Source organism: Carya illinoinensis, chromosome 11 (assembly GCF_018687715.1).
Source record: "Carya illinoinensis cultivar Pawnee chromosome 11, C.illinoinensisPawnee_v1, whole genome shotgun sequence".
NCBI lineage: Eukaryota > Viridiplantae > Streptophyta > Magnoliopsida > Fagales > Juglandaceae > Carya > Carya illinoinensis.
This window is the reverse complement of record NC_056762.1, coordinates 31,602,545-31,624,239: the sequence shown is the minus strand read 5'-3', so window position 1 is coordinate 31,624,239 and position 21,695 is coordinate 31,602,545. Positions and strand designations below refer to the sequence as shown.

General features: G+C 38.3%; 2 protein-coding genes across 2 annotated transcripts; one reads left to right on the top strand and one right to left on the bottom strand.

Moving 5' to 3' along the window:
• Window positions 1–283: 283 nt before the first annotated feature.
• On the top strand, window positions 284–3,444 carry LOC122282392 (disease resistance protein RPM1-like). Its single transcript, XM_043094343.1, has one exon. The coding sequence runs from the start codon at window positions 637–639 to the stop codon at window positions 3,442–3,444; it is 2,808 nt and encodes a 935-aa protein (XP_042950277.1). The 5' UTR covers window positions 284–636.
• Window positions 3,445–4,486: 1,042 nt separating this feature from the next.
• Window positions 4,487–20,468, bottom strand: LOC122281194 (protein SENSITIVE TO UV 2). The gene is made up of 12 exons (XM_043092526.1): window positions 19,949–20,468; window positions 19,198–19,236; window positions 18,111–18,229; window positions 14,944–15,047; window positions 14,530–14,855; window positions 13,350–13,418; window positions 11,943–12,025; window positions 10,706–11,035; window positions 10,515–10,621; window positions 9,637–9,782; window positions 6,136–6,332; window positions 4,487–5,175 (listed from the first exon to the last, which is right to left on the bottom strand). Exons 1-12 carry the CDS (start codon window positions 20,219–20,221, stop codon window positions 4,911–4,913), a joined length of 2,058 nt encoding a protein of 685 aa, XP_042948460.1. The 5' UTR covers window positions 20,222–20,468; the 3' UTR covers window positions 4,487–4,910.
• Window positions 20,469–21,695: the final 1,227 nt, after the last annotated feature.

The following is a 21,695-nucleotide window of genomic DNA, read 5'->3' as shown; positions in this document are numbered from 1 at the left end:
TTGAGTGTTAGCCATACTGATCAATAATTGAAAATGGTTTACAATTTGTTACACATTCTTCAGAGTTCAGTCATTGGCATGTTCTCTCTTTAAAATTCATTCATTTATTTATTTATTTTTAGTACTCCGCTCTGGAATATCTTAGAAAAACACAACACTATGCCTTAAAACTATTTTCCTCAACGCCACCTTTAAACGCCAATCCAAACTCAAAACTCGGAGTATTCTTTCAAATGAATAAAAAAAAAAAATAGATAAACCAAGTAGCGTGAAGGGCAATAAAGAATTCATTGACCAGTTCATTTGAGTAAAAAGTAAACCGGACTAGTTTTGATGGGAAACTTGACCGTTTCTCCACTTGCAACCTGACCAGTGACCAGGTTGAGGCCATTGGCACGAAGATCTTTAACTACATATGATGCAGAATGCAGCCTAGGATGGTTATATAAGGAAAGCAACTCCAAGACAGAAGCCTCATCTCATCTCTCATATTGCTCCTTGTCTCTCCACCAAAGAAAAAGAAAAAAGAAAACCAAAGGGCTTTCTTTAGCCAAGAAAAAAAGCACTGGGGGTGGTTCTGAAAAACACAAATTCCATCAGAAACACAAAGGGTAGCTGAAGAGAAATTAAGAAACAATGGCTGAAATTGCTGTAAACTATGTACTCGACAAGCTAACAGCCTTATTGCAGGATGAGGTACAACTCCACAGGGGGGTCAAGGAAGAAGTTCAGACGATAGCAGGTGAACTGAAACGCATCCAGGTCTACCTGAGAGCTGCTGATGAAATTAAAGACGTGGACGTATCGGTTGAGCTATTGAGGGAGGTGGCTTATGATATTGAAGATGCGATTGATGAGTACAATCTTCGAGTCGCCAGTCCTCCTGGAGATGATTTACTGGCTTCCATCAAAAAAATAATAGCTCGTCATCAGATTGCTTCTGAAATACAGAAAATCAATTCCAGAGTTCTAAGCATTGCCGAGGGGCAGAACAGATTCCGGCCTGAAAATCCAATGGGGGATATCAAGATTGCTCCTAAGATATGGCATAGCTGCCAACAGGACGCCCTCCTGTTGGAAGAAGCCGATCTAGTGGGCATAGAAATTCCTAAAAAGGAGTTGATCGGCTGGCTACTCCAAGGTGATACTGAACGTGAAGTAGTTTCGGTAGTTGGAATGGGAGGGTTGGGGAAAACCACCCTGGTGAAGAAAGTCTATGATGATGCAGAAGTGAAGCTACAATTCAAGTACCGTGCTTGGATAACTGTATCTACATCTTTTAATATGGAAGAGCTGCTAAAAGACCTCGTTCGGCAACTCTACAAGGTGAAAAGGAAACCAGTTCCTCGAGAAGTGGAAGGCATGAATGAGGCTCAGCTAAGAATGAAAATCAATAGCGTTTTGCAGCAAAAGAAGTATCTGATTGTGTTAGATGATGTGTGGCATATTGGAGATTGGGATGCTGTTAAATTTGCATTTCCAATTCCAAAAAACAGTAGCAGTCGGGTTATGCTCACAACACGTCATGCTGAAGTAGCCTCTGCCTCTTGCATGGACTTCAATGGCAACGTGACCAAGGTCTATCCTTTGAACCCTTTGTCTCCTGAAGAATCCTGGACTCTATTTTGCAGGAAGACTTTTGAGAAACACACATGCGCTCCAGATTCGAATTGGAAGGCTCTGGCAGATAGTATCCTTGGAAGGTGTGAAGGATTGCCGCTTGCAATTGTGGCAATCAGTGGTGTTTTGGCCACAAAGAGTATAGACGAATGGGATATGATTCAACGAAGTCTGGCTGATGGGCTAGAAGAAAATGATAGACTCAAAAGTATTAACAAAATATTGTCTCTCAGTTACTATGATCTGCCTTACTATCTCAAGTCTTGTTTTCTGTATTTGAGCATCTTTCCTGACTATCATCTCATTGACAAAATGAGACTAATTCGATTATGGATAGCTGAAGGATTTGTGAAAGCGAAAGAAGGAATGACAATGGAAGAAGTTGCAGAGGCTTACTTTGACGAGCTCTTGAACAGATGCCTGATCCAAGTGGCAGGGACAACAGGTGAAGGGAGGATCAAAACATGCCGCATCCACGACCTGCTTCGAGAGATAATCATTCGGAAGTCAAGCGAGCAAAACTTTCTGACAATAGTTCGAGGAAACATGATGTTGCCGGAAAAAGTTCGTCGCTTATCAATACAGAAAGGCATGCAGGATGTACATGACAGGCAGAGAATGTCTAGACTTCGTTCTTTGCTGATGTTTCGGAGGGTGGATTCACTATCCGAGTCTTATAATCCGATTCTGCATCCTCTTGATCTGAAGCTACTTAAGGTGTTAGATTTGGAAGGTGCACCTCTAGAGATATTCCCAAATGAGATATTCAAGATGTTCCATCTGAAATATCTAAGCTTGAGGAGCACAAAGATAAAAAACATCCCTAGCTCAATTGGGAAACTTCAGAACCTGGAGACATTGGATCTTAAAAACACATGCGTCACTGCATTGCCTGCTGAGATCTCGCGGCTTCAGAAACTTCGCCACCTTTTGGTGTATCGGTATGAAGTACAATCTTATGCACACATAAATTCCAAGTATGGTTTCAAGGCCACGGCACATATAACTTGTCTCCGGTCCTTACAAAAGCTCTGCTTCATAGAGGCAGATCATGGTGGTAATGATATAATGAAGGAGCTAGGATGTCTGAATCAACTGCGGAGGCTAGGCATCGTAAACTTCAGAACGGAAAATGGGGTTGCTCTCTGCTCTTCCATTGACAAGCTTGAAAACCTCCGAGCTTTGTCGATAACTTCAATAGAAGAGGATGAGATAATCAATCTTGATTGCCTATCATGCCCACCTCGATTTCTTCAGCGGCTATATTTGACAGGAAAGCTAGAGAAGTTTCCCCACTGGATATCTTCTCTCCATAGCTTGGCCAAGGTGTCTTTGAAGTGGAGTCAATTAACAGATGATCCACTTAAATCACTTCAAGAGCTGCCGAATCTAGCACAACTTGATTTTCTGCAGGTTTACGAGGGAGAGACATTGCATTTTAAGGCTGAAGGATTTCAGAAGCTTAAAATCTTAAGCCTTGATAAAATGGATGGGCTAAAGACGGTAATAGTAGATGTGGGTGCCATGCCTTTACTTGAAAAGCTAATCCTCCAGCGCTGCAAATTGTTGCACAGCCTGCCATCAGGCATTGAACACCTTAGGAAGCTGAAACTGTTGGAATTTTGGGACATGCCTGCTGAGTTAATCATGACAATACGTCTAGACATTGAAGGTGGAGATTATTGGAAGGTAGAACATGTGCCCGAAATCAACTCTACCTATTGGAGAGATGGAGGTTGGGATGTCTACTCATTGTATAGATCAATTGATAGTGAGAATCCAGCCCCAACTAGGAGCCTTAAACTTCCTTCATGTTGGAAATAGGATTTTTATTTCCTTAACTTGGGACATTTTCCATTATGTTGTACTCGCAAAATGTTCATGAACACTAGGTGTAAATCCACCTCAATAAAAGCTTAAAACTCAAATCAATTTGAGCTAGTCTGCTTGATGTGCCTCGTAAGCGGATACTAGATAATGATTGTTACAAGTTAATGTTTTCAATAAAAGTCTCATCCTAGTTTTTCAAACATTTTCTTCTGAAAAATTTTAAAGCCTTCAGTCAATGAATGAGATAGTAGAACTGGGCAACTTGATACCAGCTATGCAGATTTTCGACTATTGGAAAATGGAAAGAATGTCATTGCTAGTGAAATCAAAGATTATGAGTAGAATAACTTGATTATTTTGCAGGAATAAAATAAAAATAATGTGGTGTGCGGGATGATGAGTAGCAAAACTCTTGGCAAAGAAAAGCTTAGAAATGCTCCCTACAACATAAAGAGTGACTAAAACAGGGACTGATTCAAGTTTTTTTCCATCAGTGAGTGCTAGAACTTATCTTGCAGTTTGCTCCCAACCCTACTGTTCAAACAAAAGTAATGTAGTCAGCCTATTAGTGACTTGATTATCGGAGTATATGTGACCAATAGTTCGAACTCTATCTTTGTTCTTGTTCCGATGTCAATTACATGGTCTTCGCGCTGACTGATTACACCTGAAAAGAGAGGAACTTGATGGGAGCGTGCTAATAATTTATGTAGGTTCACAAGTGAAAAAGCAAAACCATCTCAACTTGACTCTCCCCAGGAGATTTCTGCTCTTTGCTGCATGTCTTTCGGGGCTTCAGTTAGAAAATGTAACCCACTAAACTTCAATTTCTCCTACTACTATTGGCATTTCACCTTCTCTCAGAAGACAAGTCTTCCTCCCGTGAGGAGACAGCAAGATCTTTATTGCTTGAATCTAATAAGGTCAAAAAGTTCGTCATAACCAAACGAGAGTAAGAAAGAAATAGTTTTGATCAATTTAGGTGGTGAAACACCTGCACAAACAGAAACCAAACCAAGCACACCACCAAAAGCAATAAAAAAAAGTCGGAACAAAACTTCTGGTCTCACGATATTCAAAGTATGGTAGAGCTGGAAGTCAAAGATGAGAGTAATACATACAGATGTCCAACATAAGCTCTCAAAATATAGGGCAACTTTTTGGTATAGCAGAAACTGGGATCTGCTATGGCAGAAACTTTTTTGTATAAGACATCATCTTCATAATAAACTCTCAAGGTCGTCCAAACCAAAATTTTCTGGCCTGTGATAAGCTGAGATGGCTGCTCAAAATTTTTCAGATAGGAGGCCAATCTTATGGTCATCACCCAAAAAATGTAGGAAATGAAAAATTAATGAAATTAGGGCTAGCTCCCATCTATGCAGTTTCCTGGCAGCTATTCTTACATGATGCTGATAAGCACGGATTAAACAAAATTATCAGCCATGGGAAGGATTTCTCTACGAAACGCTATCTCCTAAATATGTGAATACCCTTCTCTTGAATACTCGAGCTAAATTAACAATTTCAGATTCCCTCATCTGTCTAGTCTGGACGTCAGACTGCCCATGTCTCTGATCCTTTCTGGACAACCTATTGGCAATGTCAATGGACAAGCTGGCAATATCCCTGCTATTTGTTAAAGCTCGCAATGCAGTAATTGAATATGTAGGATGGGACACAATCCTGTTAAGTAATATTAGCACCTCTCGAATGAGCAAGGTCCTACAAAACAAATCCACACGGGGTAATCAACAAATAAAATTAACAAAGGAAAAAGAAAAAGGAAAATATCAGCAAAGCTGAGGATCAATTGCAAAAGATATAGCACAACTAGATCTCTTTGCTAATGCAAAGATATAGCAGGGACTGAATCTCTTATTATATATCCATGCGATATATATATTTTTTTTATTAGTACCGAGTGTCCGGAAACAGTGTCCCAACTAATCGCGGGGGTGCATAGGCTCTCGGAAAAGAATTTTCCACAAGTGCACCTTGGGTAATTTAAGGGAAAAATCCCCTAGTCCGATGGACCCTAGAGATTGTTTGCACCCAAAGAGATTTAAACCTTGGACCTGGGGAGAGCATACTCCCAAACCCAAAACCTTTAGCAATTGAGCTAACCCCTAGGAGTTATATATCCATGAAATATTAGAAGTCTAGAAGGTACCACGATTTTTTGTGTACAGATAAGATGGTGTGACCTTGTCGTTTAAATGTATTGCTACATGCAAGTATTGAGGTTTTTAACAACAGTTGACATTTAATCATACTCAAATGAAGCCTTGTTTGGACCGCTACTCTACCACATCTGGCTTGATAAAAATGCAAGACCCCAGAACATAAAAATTAAAAGTGAAACCGGTTTGCTATAGACAGAGTAGATAGGTCTGAGACATGATGGCAAGAGACTAAAAACTCTACTCATGATAGGGTGCTATGTGGTATTTGAGAATTCCTTTCCCTCTATTTGATGTTTGTTAAAATTTTTTAAGATAGGAAAACTTAAAATTTCATCACCGTGGAAACTTGTAATCACATTGTTTTGGGGGAAAAAGGTGCTTCAACAATCACTTTGACAAATATTCAATGCAATAAAAAGAGAAGCAAAATTAAAGGCAGTTCTGCAACTAAAAAGAAATGTGTGAATATAACTTCCTAAGGCATGCAGAGACCACTTGCCTCTCTTTGGAAATTTCTGGGCGTCCAGCATAAACTGATGCTTCAATGTCCATCTCTGATACAAGCACTCTCAATGTTAACATAAGAAAGCTTGACCCTCTGTAAAGCTGGAGACTTGTGAGAATTTCAAAGCCATGTTTTCCGGATGAGGCTAAGAAGGCCAGCACAATAATGGCATCTCTACGGAGAGTCAACTCCTGAATATATAATCATTTAAAATCGTGAACAGATTATATTTGGAATTCGTAATATTTGAACAATATTTTTCAACAGAATCCATGGGTAAGCATTTAAGAAGAAATTGCAGAATTCTGACCAGTCCCTCTGTTTTAAATTGTCAAGGATTAAAACCGGTACCATGTTAATGAAGAAAATGTACACTTCTTTTACCAAATTGCCAAAAGCTGGCATGGTTTTTTCTTGATTGTTCTTTTGAATATTTGGAAAAGAATACTCAATTTGGGACATAAAGAAAAAAAAAAGCATGGCACTCCATATAAGATAGATGGAGCAGTGTCAAAGGCAGATGTGGATTTCTCACCCCCCCCCCCCCCCCCCCCCCAACAAAACACAAAAACAATTAAAAAAGGAGGGAGGGGGGGGGGGGGGGGCCTGGTGGAAGGGCGGACCTATGGGTGCCACCATGCTGGCAGGTCCAATTTTGAAAATTTCTTTTCTTTTTCTTTTTTTAAATTTAAATTGTTCCCAAAAAAAATGTAATGTTTCTATTTTTAAAATTTATTTTTTTAATCTTTTACGAGTTTGTCGAAAGATTAGTCAAAAAACTATAGGTGTTGACATGGCGTTGGTTTACTAACAATAGTGTAAAGGAGACTGATTTGATTGATCGTATGAGTCTCAAGGTGAAAAGTTCAAAAGCTCGTGGACCCCCCCACCACCACCCCCCCGGGCGGCGGGGCTGGCTGTTGTCCATGAAACAAGCCACATGGACCATTTTAGTATGTAATCGGCAATCCTGGAGTGCAAGGTATCTTCTTTGGCAATGAAATAACTCGGCCTCCCCTTGGGTGCCTCATTCAAGCCTCTGTCTATCTGGGATGGGGTGATTGAAAAAATGGAGAGAAGGTTGGTTATTTAGAAAATGATGTATCTATCCAAAGGTGGGGAGGGTTACTTTGATCAAAAGTAATCTTTCCAACTTACCTACCTACTTCTTATCTTTGTTTCCACTACCCACCAAGGTGGCCCTCCACTTGGAGAAGCTACAACAGGATTTCCTATGGGGAGTTATGGACAAGTTTTTAAAATTCCCACTTGAGAATTGGCCCCAAGAATGCACCCTGATTTCCAGTGGTGGTCTGCGAGTTAACTTGCTGGGTTTCAACAAAGCTCTTCTGCGTAAGTGGTTGTGGAGATACCAAACGAGGTGAGTGGACCACGTGGGGTGGGACTTTGGAAGCATATAAGAAGAGGATGGGATACTTTCTCTAGGCACACCTGTTTCGAGTTGCGTGACGGGTCCATACTTAAATTTGGCATGATCCTTGGTGTGGCAGCAGGCTCCTCAAGGAAGCCTTCCCAGCTATTTACAGCATTTTGAGGGTGCAGGCAGCTTCAGTGGCAGATTTTATTGACCGATCTAGTGAAAACCCCTAATGGAACATTGCGTTCTTTAGAGCTGCACAAGACTGGGAAGTGGACACGTTTTCTGCATTCTAAAATCTTGTATACTCTTCCAGATCTAGAGTGAGGGTGGGAGAGACTGACAAGTTGGTTTGGCAACCTGTAAGGAAAGGTAGATTTAATGTTTGTTCATTCGAATCATTCCACAGGGTAGAAAAGGAGCGGTGGATGAACTTAAATTTTTTTTTCTTTAATTCCTTATTTCAATGGGCTTCGGCTATTGTATTTAATCGTACTAGTGTCCATGATTTTCTTGTTTCTTTTTCTAGTTCCTGACGTGTAATAGGTTCAGTTTTTGTATACTTCCTGTGTACTTGGCTTTGCCTTGTTACTTGTCTCAATAAAATTTTTATTCATTAAAAAAAAAAATTAAAAAACCAAGTCTCTCATCACACACAACACAAACCCATTCCCTTGAAGCACATTTGGGAGACTAAGGCCCCATTTGGAAGTTGGACTGAACCGATATCAGTTCAGTCAGTCTAATTTTAAGCTGAATCCAACATTCAAACACCCAACTTACAAATCACTGAACTCATCTCAACTCAAAACCTCTTTACACGTGGGACTTACAATCTTTTTCAACTCAACACCTTTTTACATGCAGGACCACAACCTTTTTCAACTTCCCATAAATACATCTAAACTCATCTTAACATCCAAACACATCTTAGGTGGGTCCCACAAAACTCGCTCCACTCCACCATCTCAACTCACTACTATTCATAAAGAATTCAATACATCTCAACTTCCAAACAGGCCCTAAGGCTCCCCTAAAAGCAGCTTTTTCTGCATGGACAGCTGCCTTGTTGGAGAAAATCCTCACTATAGACAATCTAAGAAAATGCCATTTTATTATTATAGATTGGTGTTGTATGTGCAAAACAGTGAAGAGAATCAAGAGATTGTTGATCACCTTCTACTTCATTGTGAGGTGGCCATGTCACTATGCCAACAACCCTTCTTGGCATTAACTTGGGTAATGCCAAGAAGAGTTGTTGATTTCCTAGCAAGTTGGAGCGGGCTATGCGGTAATGCTCAAATCGCAGCAATGTGGAAAATGGTCCCAATATGTCTATGGTGGTGTCTTTGGAGTGAGTGGAATGAAAGAAGCTTTGAGAATTGTCAACAGTCAATGGACAAGCTTAGACTTCTATACTTCATTCCATTGGTCAATTGTACTCAATTTCAATGGCTTGAATAGCCATGATTTCCTTGTATTGTTGGGCACTCATGATTAGGTGTCGCTCTTGTATATGTCTCATGTACTTGGGCTACGCCTCTTTATATTCTCAATAAAGTCCATGTTTTACTGATAAAAAAAAAGTATGTAATCCTGAAATTTGCAAGGCTATTTGTTCTTCTTGTCAAGTAATCAATAATAATGTTCTGATGCGCAGCCAACAGGCAAAAAATGCAACCTTGTGTGCTACACACATGCATGCAAATTTTTAAAGAAAACTCTACTTTACTTTCACTTCCTGTATTCATTCTGAGCTTCTAGTTACTAAAACACCCATATTCTCTATAAATACCATGCCTCCATTCCATAGTTGACTCCCCTAATGCTTTCACTTCCCCACTTTACAATAATTATAAAAACAAATCATTGTCCTACAACCAAACACCTACCCCTCCCAAAACGTATGCCTTCTCAGTGTGATCACTGTTACCACACAGACTAATATAGGGAGTCAAATCTTATAAAAGCCCCTTCCCAGAACAATGCTCCATACAACCAAATTCTCACAAGCTGACACTAGTAAAAACCATTTCCAAGGCTCAGTCCAAGAATACGAAATTCACAGTTAAAAAAAATAAAGAGGAAGAGGGCGTTGTCTTTAATAGAATGCATACCAGTACACCATTTCCACTGCATGCTAAACAATCTGCCAAGCCTTGAAGAACCTCAATGAATTTCCGAGGTCTCACAGTACCATCAACAGGAGCAGCACCTTCACCATCCTTACAGCCAGAGCAGAATGTCACCAATATTTTTGGACCTTCAATTAAACAAAGAACCAAAAGCTGTAAGGATAAGGCAGAATACGCTCAACTAACTGAAAATCAAACTATATAACTAGGGGTGAAAACAGGCTGACATGATACAAATAGTAGCTATTTAAGTTCAACTCTTTACTCTCATGAGAAAGTATGTGTTTCTGCTTGGACAAACTACAATTGAGCTCAGTCTATAGTTCGATCTCAACAAAAACGGGGTGGCAAAAATCAACTCCAAGTATAAGTAAAAAATCGGACTATCATAAAAGCAAACACATAAAATCCTAAAAGATATCACATAGCCCCGATACTGAACTAAAAGCTATCTAGTTTACAAAAACTTGAAGCCAAAACAAGAATGGAGTGAGACAAAAATAACAAAGAACAAGGACTTATCGCAGTAATGCAGGAACATATTGATAAGAAAGGCCGCAGTAAGCTCACATTATTATTTTATTTTTTTTATATGACGGGGAAATCATCTCACGGCAGAGCCCTTAGAACTCACCCATGGATCCTAAATCCCCAGGAAGACTAGCTCAGCAACCCACCACCATGGCCTCCCACTTAAATCGTAGTTTGATCCAAAGGGGGAATCGAACCTGTGACGTGGGGCTCATGCACACAAGTTCACCCTTACCACTTGAGCTACCCTCAGGTGGAGTAAGTTCACATTATTACTGTTAATTCCCAGTTGTTTGTTAAAAAAGAAGGAAAAAAATACAAGAACATACAGTTTAGCAACAGATGTAGAAGATGCACAGCATGCTTTTGCACTTGCAAGCCAGCTTCCTTTCTCAGCAATTGTGAAAGACTTTCAAACACCATTGTCAGGCCAAACCTGTCTCAACCAAAAATTACATTATGATATGCAAAGAAGTTACATGTTATGGTAGAACATCCAAAAGGGTACTCAAAAACATACTTTTCCCTCTCAATATAAGCACTAGACTTTGTTATAATCACATTCATCACTGAGACTGCCTCTAGGTTCACACATTCTTCAGTATTCCTCATGACAATTTGATGCATAAATTCAACTAGAGAAACCCAGTCTACATGAGAGACTGAAATAGCAGTATCATGATTACAGGTCTCCATGCATGGAATTCTGGCATCAGGTAATATATTCCCAAGTGGAGTGGAGTCTGAATAAAATATTTCATTTCTGCTCACACGGCACAGGCCTCTATCAAATCCATGAGAATCCACAATGTTGTTCCCAGAGCGAAGCCCTTCAACAATCACATTGTCCCTGAGTAGAGTTCACTGAAAAGATCAAATCAAAGTTCATAAGCATGCAGACGTATAAAAATAAGTAGGAGAATTGAATTTCAGAAAAAACAACTGTAAAAAACAAGAAATGCCTCAACCCCCCACCCCTAAAAAAGAACCCAAAGGACGAACCGAATACAAGAACTCTGACCAAAGGTCCTCCAGCCTCATAATTCACTATTAAAGACACCAGTCATGCACCACCAAGGCCCTTATCTTTAGCAATGGCCAAAACAAATCTATCACAAGGTGCCATAGAATATCAATCCTCTATGATCAACCAACAGCCCAAAAGTATCCCTTCCAGGGCCACTGCCACTTCCACTGCACATTCCAACTCTTCTTTTTCACCCCCTCTGACTCTAAGTATAATGAGGGAAATCTGGCATCAAGTAATGGGGCGATTTTGCCCAAAAACACTTTTTCAAAGGGCCCTAGACCTATAAGAGTGACTTTTATCATGATTGTGTCCTAGCTTACTAGCAAAAGGTACTCAATGGATCCCAGTTGGACCTTCAATTTGAGGGCATTCTGGAAATTCGCCCAAACAGTTAAAATAATAACCCTAAATTCACCATACAATACGAAAATTCAATATTGTATCAAATTATGGTTCCCACATTACTAAAAAGGATATTACCCACCAGAGATTAGTCAAGCCATCCCAAACCATTACAACTTCGTAAGATCCTTGATCAAATCTTTATAAATAAAATGTCAAAGAAAATAAACTATCATGTGACTGTGGGACAATAAATTTGAGTAGTTGCAGTCCAAGATCAAACCAGCAGATACAGCGTCAAAGTACATTAAATTATGTTCTTCCAATTTTTGTACAATGAAACTGAAATGATTTAAATAAAAATCTGTAAGCAAGAATAAGATACCTTCTTTCGAAATTCCTTTCCAAACTCACGAGGTGCTTCAAAAAGACATGCAATATACGTAGAGATCTATGAACAATGACAACCTTTTACCAAAAAGGAATAAAGTCATCAACAAGAGACGAGACAAAAATTAAAAATATAAATAAAAATAAAAGACAAATAAAAACAAAAGGAAACCCTGCTAGTGGTTAACTTAGGTAAAGAAAAGCAACCAAGTAGCATAACCAGGCATAAGGTTCTATTTACCAATAAAAAAGAATCAGGCATAAGGTCATTAGAACATTTATATTGCTGACAAGGTTTACAATAATTTTTTTGATAGGTAACAAGGTTTACAATAATATGCACATGTTAGGAGCCCTTGCACACAACCACCACTTCAAAAAAAAAAAAGATATCATTAGCTGCCCAGTCAAGAATGCAGGAACTTTTTTCGTTCGGTAAGAATGTGACTGCATTGAAAAATATTAGCTCTACAGCATGCAAGAAATTTAATGAGTCTCATCAGCATGCTTCTTTCTCTCTTTATTTTCTCTCTCTTTAACTGAGAGGAGTTCCATATACAGTCCAGATTGTCGCCACATAACAGCATATGATATCTACAATAAAAATTACAGGTTAATAACAGGACTAACTAGAAATTGCAATCCTCAGCTAAAAGTTTCAGATTCCATGACATATTCCATGACAGAAGATAAAATTCCAAGCAACAGAACCCCTCTTTGTTTTTGGTGGACAAAGAATCAAAGAATCCCAAGCCCCACTCATCTAGTAGGCGCACACCCTAACATGTTTTGGAAGTCCAATTTCTTAAATCAGAGTGATTTGAGAGCTTATAGACATGAGACCACTGATGACAATGTCAAAAACACATTTATAACACAAAACTTCTTTTTTTTTTTTTTTTTGATAAATTTTTTTTATGATGGGGAACCACCCCATGGCAGAGCCCTTAGGACTCACCCATGGAACCTAAGCCCTGGGGAGATTAGCACAACAACCCACCGCCATGGCCTCCCACTTAAATTGCAGTTTGATCTTGGGGGAATCGAACTTGTGACATAGAGATCATGCACACAAGTTCGCCCTTACCACTTGGGCTACAACACAACTAAATCAAGACAATCTTATCAATCAAATCAACCTAATAGCTTCCAGGCACCAATCAATATTGAGATGGGCTAATAGTCACGATTGCTTCACCTAAATTCAACTGATAGTTTTTGCTACAAAGTTTAACTGGATCCTTTGATAAATATGAAGGGTTAAAAGGGTTTTGATTTAGGAATCCATATACCCAATTCAAAAGAAAAGCACTGGATTGCTCAATGAAAAAAATTAGTGGTCATTGTGGTATGCAAAGTTCCTTATAAATTTATAATAAAAAAAAATCGCTCACCAACTCACATTTTCAAGAGTACAGAGATCAAGCAATGGTTCAAACAAAGCCTCCAAACGTACGCCTCCATTACTGATCTGCCATAAGAATAAGTTGAGAGATAATAAAGCAGTTTTTTCAGGACACGATTAGCATTCAAATGCATATGATGCAAGTCACCTCAGCAAGCATTAACATGTCAATGATGATATATCAATACATGAGCATGTAATCAAGAAGTCACTGATTGAAGAAATAACAGAAATTTGACCTTTAACTACAGCTTTAAGAGTTAAGAATAAATCCAGCTCTCATAAGTTCCATATGGAGAGAAACATGAGGTGTTTTGAAGATATGGAGCATTCTATGGCTGAACTGAAATGTTTTTTCTACAGCACACTGCTTTCCTGGGCTTCGGCCATTATTTGTAACACGGATAACCTCCATACTTTGCTTGTAACGCTCACTAGTACTTAGTTGTAACCAGGCATGTTCTTTGTATACCTCTAGTGTACTCAGGCTATGCCTCTTTTATTAATAAAACTTACTTTTACCTATCAAAAATAAATAAATAAGTAGTTTCAACCATTCTAATAGGTGTAATTTCATACAAGTACAAGAATATCAATAATTTGCAAGAAAACATCAATCATAAAGGTTTTTTGTTTACTGATAAAAAAAAAAAAATTAAGTGCAAGGATGCAGACAATAAATGATCCTCTGGGTATTGGAAACCACCCATGCAACCTACTATAAATGAGATGAGAAACAAAAATGCAAAGCTAACTCATCTAAGTGGTTAAATTTCAAAACCTATGAAACAATAAGTTGGGCAGACCAGTTGTCAGGTTATTCAAAGAAATCCCAAACACAATGCGGCAGAAAAATAAAATAAATCCTATTATGCATTGAAGTTCTGAACTAGTAAGCTGATAAATTGACATGCACGGATGCACCGACACCCTAACTTCTAAAGTTCTACATTGACAATGCAAATGAAAAGGAACATCCCAGCCATTGTGCCACAAGCCATAGTAATTTTCTTTCTCAGCTTCAAAATTTAAAAATGTGGAGCACAGATTACAACATAATCATCTTCTAGTAAAGACTAAAAGCTGCAGATTTGGCGCTATGCGTTTTAAGGCAGTTGATAACAGCCAGAAGATATCTCCTATTGAAACATAAATTCAATTGCGAATTGAAGAGTACCTTTGTCAACACAGAGTAGAGATGAGAAACTTTTGCAGCTTCTGATGTATGAAAAGTGTGCATATCGAACTTTAAAGCTACATCAGAACCTCCATCTTTGAGTGAGTCCACTGCCAATTTTGAAACGTTCATACTCATGAACCCAAAAAGGACATGAAAATCTGTCTGACACATCACAAGCAACTTGGTAATCAAATTTATTCTGTTATTTCGGCAATTTGGAGAGCCCCAGATGGCTAACAACTTCTCAGAGAGAGTAAGACAAACAAGTGGATCATCAGGATCACACTCCGTCTGAACTCCAATGGCTTTATAGGTTGGCATAGCTAGGGTACAACAAAAGGAACAAAAAAGATGTGAGAAAAATGATGTGAAGGTTAAGTAAAAAGAAAATGATCTCCACTCATTGCTAACCTCTATCAACCCAAGAGCCAGCCTGATCCTTTGACAATATTGAATTCTGAAAATTTTGTGGAACTGCATGATGATCCCTGGCAAGACCTCCACATTCCCTGCCACTGTGGCCACAATCATTCACAATCTTTTTTGCTGGCACCTAATGTCTATATATCTCAAAGATAATACAAAAGACCCCACAAACCTCATTTTTCCTTGTATCATACAACAACCATATATTTAATTTTTTTACATAATTAATAAGAAATTTTATTACCAAGAATAGGCAAAGCCCAAGTACACATGACGTATACAAAGGAAATACCTACTACACTCTAGAAAGCAGAAGAAAGGCTAATACAAATTCAGAAAATTATCATCATTCAAAGAGTCTTAGCCAACAACCACAAAGGACTAAAGAAAAAATTCCTAACTTCTTCCAAAGAACGTTTTTTTTTTTTGTCTTCCAAGCATCTCCCATTCCTTTTTGGCCAAAGACACCACATTAAACACAAAGGACTTATTTTCCATATGGTAGCTACACGTTTTCTTCCCCCAAAGCCATACCAACATGCAAGAAGATCCACCACTTCCTTAGGTATCACCCAATCTATATCTGTCCAACCAAAAACCTTAACCTTATTCCACAAAGACTTGGCCACCTTATACTTAATTCTCATAATAGTTGTAAACATTATACTCTAAAATATAAAAGATAAAAATGTTTTACCTTCTTTGGACCCTCAAAAGGTCTAGTTAGCTCAAAGATAAATATGACCATCCAGCCTGATACAAGATTTTTCACCAAGCCACAATTTTGTAGCTGTGGTGCAAACATTGCCTCCTCTCCTTGCAAGAATATGGTGGACAAACAGGGTTCTCAAGTTTGTCAACATATTTTATATTTCTATTTTTCAAATTCCAACTTAGGTGGCAGAAAAGATAGGAAAACTTCAGAGAGGTTTCCTTCGTACGAGTTAAGGAAATGGTTGTATCACTTGGGTAAGTGTAACAATGTTTGTGCTCTCTTCAATAGGGTAGCTTAGGTACTCGATGGTTTAAGGGAGTCCAACACCGCTGCTAGGGAAGTGGCCCTAGAGATTGGGATAGAAAGGATTGATCACTTTAAAAATGTGAGGAAGGGAGAAGGGGTTGGCACTTATGCCAGTTAGGAAATTGAGTGACTGCAGAAAAGTTATTAAAAATGATTGGAACAAATCTAAAAATTACCTCATCTTCAAGGTAGGAAACCAGAGCAAAATTAATCTTCGCATGATGTATGGCCACCATACATGTAGTGGTACTTTACGAGTATGGTTGCCAAAATGTGATGACATTTTCTCCGGCTAAGTAAAATTGGAAGTTAGAAATCCAAGATTCAGCCGTTGTCCATTTGCCTATTTCATTTTCATAGATAAAGTAAGGTGATGCAGATGCGGGCCATCTATTCCGTTGTCCAGTTTAGTTATAGTGCATTTTAGGCTACCATTTAACACATCTCTTCACTGAGGCAAATTTCTTCAACCCTTCGGACAAGAGTCTCAAAACAGATTTTTGGGTCTTTCAACTTTTAAGCAGTTTGGAAATTTATCTGGAAGGGCTGGGATGACTTTCTCGGCAACTGCAGGTTTGAGGTGGGAACGGGCACACAGATAAAATTTTGACATGATTTTTGGTGCGGGGATGTGATCTTGAAAAACGCTTTCCCCTCTCTTTATAGGATTGCATTGGATAAAGGCTCTTCTGTGGCTTGATCTGTGAGATTCACTAGAACTATATAGGATTGGGAGATGGGAGACATCACTGATTTCTACAGAGTGCTATATTCGCTGAAGTTAAGGGCAGGAAGGGAGGACAGATTACTTTGGACTTGCACAGGGAACAAGAAATTTTCAGTTCGTGCATATCACAAAGCCTTGTTGACCCACTCCTTCAATGCTTTCCCTTGGAAGAGCATTTGGAGGAGCAATGTTCCCCTCAAAGTTGCTTTCTTCGGTTGGGTGGCCTCCGATGGTAAAATCTTAACAATCGACAAGTTAAAAAAGCGTGGAATATACATAATGGATTGGTGCTACATGTGCAAACGTAACGGCAAATCAGCAGATCACCTTCTTCTTCATTGCGAAGTAGTTAAGGCATTGTGGGATGCAATCTTCTTGAGGCTTGGCATAGCATGGGTCATGCATAAGACGGTGATAGATCTATTGTCTTGTTGGCAAAGGATTATGGGCAATCACCATATCGCTGTTGTATGGAAGATGATACCTTTATGCTTAATGTGGTGCACATGGAACAAAAGAAATGGCCGCTATTTTGAGAATAGGGAACGCTCCCCGGACAATTTTAGGGATTTTTTCTTTCATACTTTGTTGCTTTGGGCCTCTTCTATTGCAAGGAATGGAACGGGTCTTAATAATTTGTATGCTACTATCCGTAGCACATAGTTTTGTAATCAGGCTTTTTCTTGTATACTCCCTGTGTACTCGGGCTTTGCCTATTTACATGGATCAATAAAACTTCTTTTTACCTATAAAAAAAAAAAAAAAACTTTTAAGCAGTGATGTATGTTTATTGCTTTTCAGGCCATCAGGAAATTGAAGTACTTGTGGTACTTTTAACAAAAATTCAGTCTTTCCCAAGCTCTTGGAAAATACGGGAATAGTGAGACTGAGATAGTCAAAATGCCTTGTGATCTAATGGAGGTTACTAAAGATATTTTGAAACGATTATAGATAGAGAAGAAAATGTCAAAAAACATTTTATTAACAAATTAATAATCCTAACAACAAAAGAATTTGCACCACAAATGAGTGCTACGATAATGGCATGGCAAAAAGAAAGGTAAAAGTATTAGGGTACAACACACATAAGAGTTTGAGTCGGTATCTATTACATCTGACAGAGATTTCAGTTGAAATGTAAATTAGTATGTCATATGTCGTGTAAGGGCTTATCTGCACATGCCCTTGTTTGCCATGTCCTAGATGCTATGGAGATATTCTAGTGTTTAGTATCTTTGAGTCTGATTTAATCAGGAGAGAATCAACAGACTTGAACTTAATAATTCAAGATTCTACCATATACAGACAGGACACGGTGTGACACACTGACAGGAAGGGGGGGGGGGGGGAAAAAAAAAAAAAAAGAAGGAAATAGAGAAAGAAAAGAAAAGAACTTTCACTCACAAGTTTGTACTCTTTGAGGAGTGGACATCAACATCTTTTAATCCATTCTTAGGAAATACACATTGAATCTGCTTCTCATTTTTGCCTCTTTCCTTCCTTAGTTCAAGGCATTCATGTTCCTGAATCAGTATCAACATTAACCTTTGAGCAAGTATATTTTATGAAAATAAAAAAAAAAAACAAAAAAAGGAACAGCCTAAGAAAACGACCAATATACAAAAGGTTCCAAAAATTAGGTGCATAAAGACCACTTTTCCATTTTATACAAAACCTTGCACATGATATAAAGCTTAAAGCAATAATGCAGGTTAAAGAGTTATCATACAGCCTAAGCAGAATATGTAGACAAATATCTATATATATATATATATATAGAGAGAGAGAGAGAGATGATGTTGTCACAACTCAAATAATATAACACCAGATTAGAGGCAATGATATGGGTCTGTCACTAACACCTATTTTAGGAACATAATGCAAATGAAAACATGAAAAAAGAAATGCATTCCATCCCTAGCCCTAAAATCACTCGGTTTCTCAAATTGCTGGCAAGCACCAAGAATAAATGCTAGATATCACTTCCTTGAAACATTAAAGCCTCTTGGTGCGTGCTTGGGTTTGAGTTGGGAGACTTAAAAAGTGGTTTTAATAGCCTAAAAGCTCTTTTAAAGAAAAAAATAGTATGTTTGGTAAATTTATAAAAAGTGCTTTGAGCACCTAAAAAAAAGCTGAAAATCCACTTTTTAAAATAGCACCAAATTGAAGCTTTTGTTGAAAAGCTCCTGCAGATAATCCTACATTTTTAAAAAACTATAGTAACTAACTTTAAAAGCGCTTTAGGTGCATGTTTACCATACAGTAAATAACTTTTTACTAGTAGAGCTTCTTAAAAGTGCTGCTATGAAAAGCTCTATTTCCTACGGCAATCCCAAGCAGGCCTTTAAATGACTATTTAGCCAAGGAAGCTTACATGGGGCTTTATGATTGAATCATCAATTTAAAATAACAAACAAATGACAGTGAAAAGAAAAGTGAAAAAGATAACATCGTGATGTGATTCTAAAGCAACACAGAGAATAACATGTACCAGGTCTGTAAGATGCTTCGACGCATGTCCCAGCTCCCTCTGCAGTTATGATTCATGCACACTTCAATTAGAACGTAGATTAACTCATTCCTTAAAACAATAACATACGCCATATCACATCTCAATTTGACCAACTATTTCAAACATGAAAGGACTGCATCAGAATCAATCCATGAAAAGAATGGAAACTTAAATTTCATGTTAAATAACTGAAAAGAAAGGTCAAAACCATTCACCAATTTAACATGATACTCTCATCAAACAAATGAAATCCATTTTCAGGCATTCCATCAATTCCACGATAATTTCCAAAACCTAGATATGACAGATAATCCATAAACAATTTGCCACTCGTATTCTTCAATTTCTTCAAGGCGAAACCTTACCTAAATTTTAATAGTAACAGTTACGTTAAAAAAGCCTTTTATCTTTTCTGTTCTTTTCTAAACACACCAGCAGAAATATCGCTTGATGGCATACAAAAGCAGTGATATTACAAACCAAATGTACCGATCAAAAAACAATTTTCGTATACAATTTTCGGTGGGATTGATACTTAAAAAAAAAAAAAATTGTACCTATCAAGATACAATTACAAACAAATGCACCCAGAACTCAAAGGACCCCAAAAAATGTACCCATCAAAAAACAATTACAAACCAAATGCACCCAGAACTCAAGAAGGACCCGATCAACGCCACCGAAAATTGTATCCGACAAAAAAATCAACTTGGGGGGGAGGCGGGCTGACCTTCAACCTGTCGATTTCGAGCTCTTTGTCTTTTAGGGAACAGAGAAGTGAGAACTCACGCGGAGGGGAGTGACTGGTTACGGAATCGTAGTGGGAAGGAGCTGCCACAGGACGAAGCGGTTCTTGCTGTGCTGCTTGGAAGAACTGCTGAGGAGGCTTAGGGATTTGGTTAGCCGCCGAGGAGGAGGAGGAGGAGGTGAGGGCTAGCTCTTCTACTTGGATGAGTTGGTCCAAGAAATCTGCGTCCCATTCTTCAAATCCCTCTTCATTCATCCTCAGCCAGGTCTTTGGACTAGAATAAAAAAAATTAGATCCCCATTCCCAAATATTCCAGCCTACTTAATTGCAACCTGAAATCGCCTCTCTCAACAGGTGAATACTCTGGATTGTGAAAAAATTAGGACTTGAACCCTATATACATTGAACCCGATCCCCACTCGTTCCAAATTTCCAATTGAAGTGGGAGATAAAAGAGGAAGAGAGAGATCATGCTAAAGGAAAAAATAGTTGCAAGATCTAATTTATATTAATATGTAGATGAGTCTAATATGATCAGTAAAAAATAAATTTTATTAAAAATAATATTAATTTAAATTTTAAATATAAAAAAATTATTATTGATTTACGGAGAAAGAGAAAGAAACGATTTGAAAGAAATTGGTCGTCATACGCCTAAATGGTTGGAAGCCCAGGGTCTGATACATGGGTTTGGGCCGTTTGGCCCATGTTGGTTAAAGGCTCATTAGTCCAATTATTTGTTCTTTTATCAATGTCGATGGTAGGCATTGAGAGGATCTCTTAATACAATACGCTTTCAGTTTCTCTCTTCTTGTACCCCGGAGATAAGGTCATCTTCAAATTTAACCCATTTTCTTACATCTTCTCGTATTTTCAGCTTTTCCAAACACCTTCCATTATGTGTGTAACAAATCAATATCAGATAGACTAATCTTTGTACTATCAATCCATGGAAGAAATTCTTGTATCAATAAATTTTAAAAAAAAATGAGGAAAGGAAACTAGTTGTATAAAGTCTTTAAGCAACATGTAAACGAATTTACGAGCAACTTTAAAGAAAGCTTTGACCAATTGAAGGATCAGATCTGTAAAATATAGAAGGAACATGCAATACATGAAGAAGAAGAACGTGCAACGATGGTTGAAATCTCAAACTCTCCCAAAGAGTCAATGCGTTTAACTTCAATAGATTTCTTATTCAATTCAGTGGCCCGAAACTCTTTTCCAACTAGAACCAACAAGTTCACAGAGGTCTCTCACTCCAAGGTTATTGTAGAAGAAAAGATAAGAGTTATTGATATGTCATTGAATATGAAAAGGTAAAAATTTGAGAAACAGGAGGGAGTTTTGGGGGTTGGTAAGCTAAGGCACAAAAGGCTTGTGAATCCGATTGGAGATTGTTGCAATGGCAATGAGAGGCTGCTTGTTGCAGAGTACTTCCCCAACGATACCCTAGCCAAACATCTCTTCTACTGGGAGATTCGAACCATGAAGTGGTGCCATACTCTGGAAGAGATGAATATCTACATAAACCTTCGATCCAATGTTCTTTCGAGCCAATTCTACTACAAGATCCAGTTAAAACACATCGAAATCAGAATCAATGGCAACCCTTTGTATCTTAATCACAAGCTTACAAGTCCAGTGAAGATGAACTCCTCTTTCTGGACCATCGAGGATGATATAATGCACCTAACACTACCGAAGAGAGAGAGAGTTTGGTAATAAG

Coding starts and splice junctions, on each gene's coding strand:
- LOC122282392 (XM_043094343.1), top strand. CDS start 637: ATGGCTGAAATTGCTGTAAACTATGTACTCGACAAGCTAACAGCCTTA.
- LOC122281194 (XM_043092526.1), bottom strand. CDS start 20,221: ATGAATGAAGAGGGATTTGAAGAATGGGACGCAGATTTCTTGGACCAA. Junction 19,237..19,948: donor TCGAAATCGACAGGTTGAAG/GTCAGCCCGCCT, acceptor TCATAACTGCAG/AGGGAGCTGGGACATGCGTC. Junction 13,419..14,529: donor TCTACTCTGTGTTGACAAAG/GTACTCTTCAAT, acceptor TTCTTATGGCAG/ATCAGTAATGGAGGCGTACG.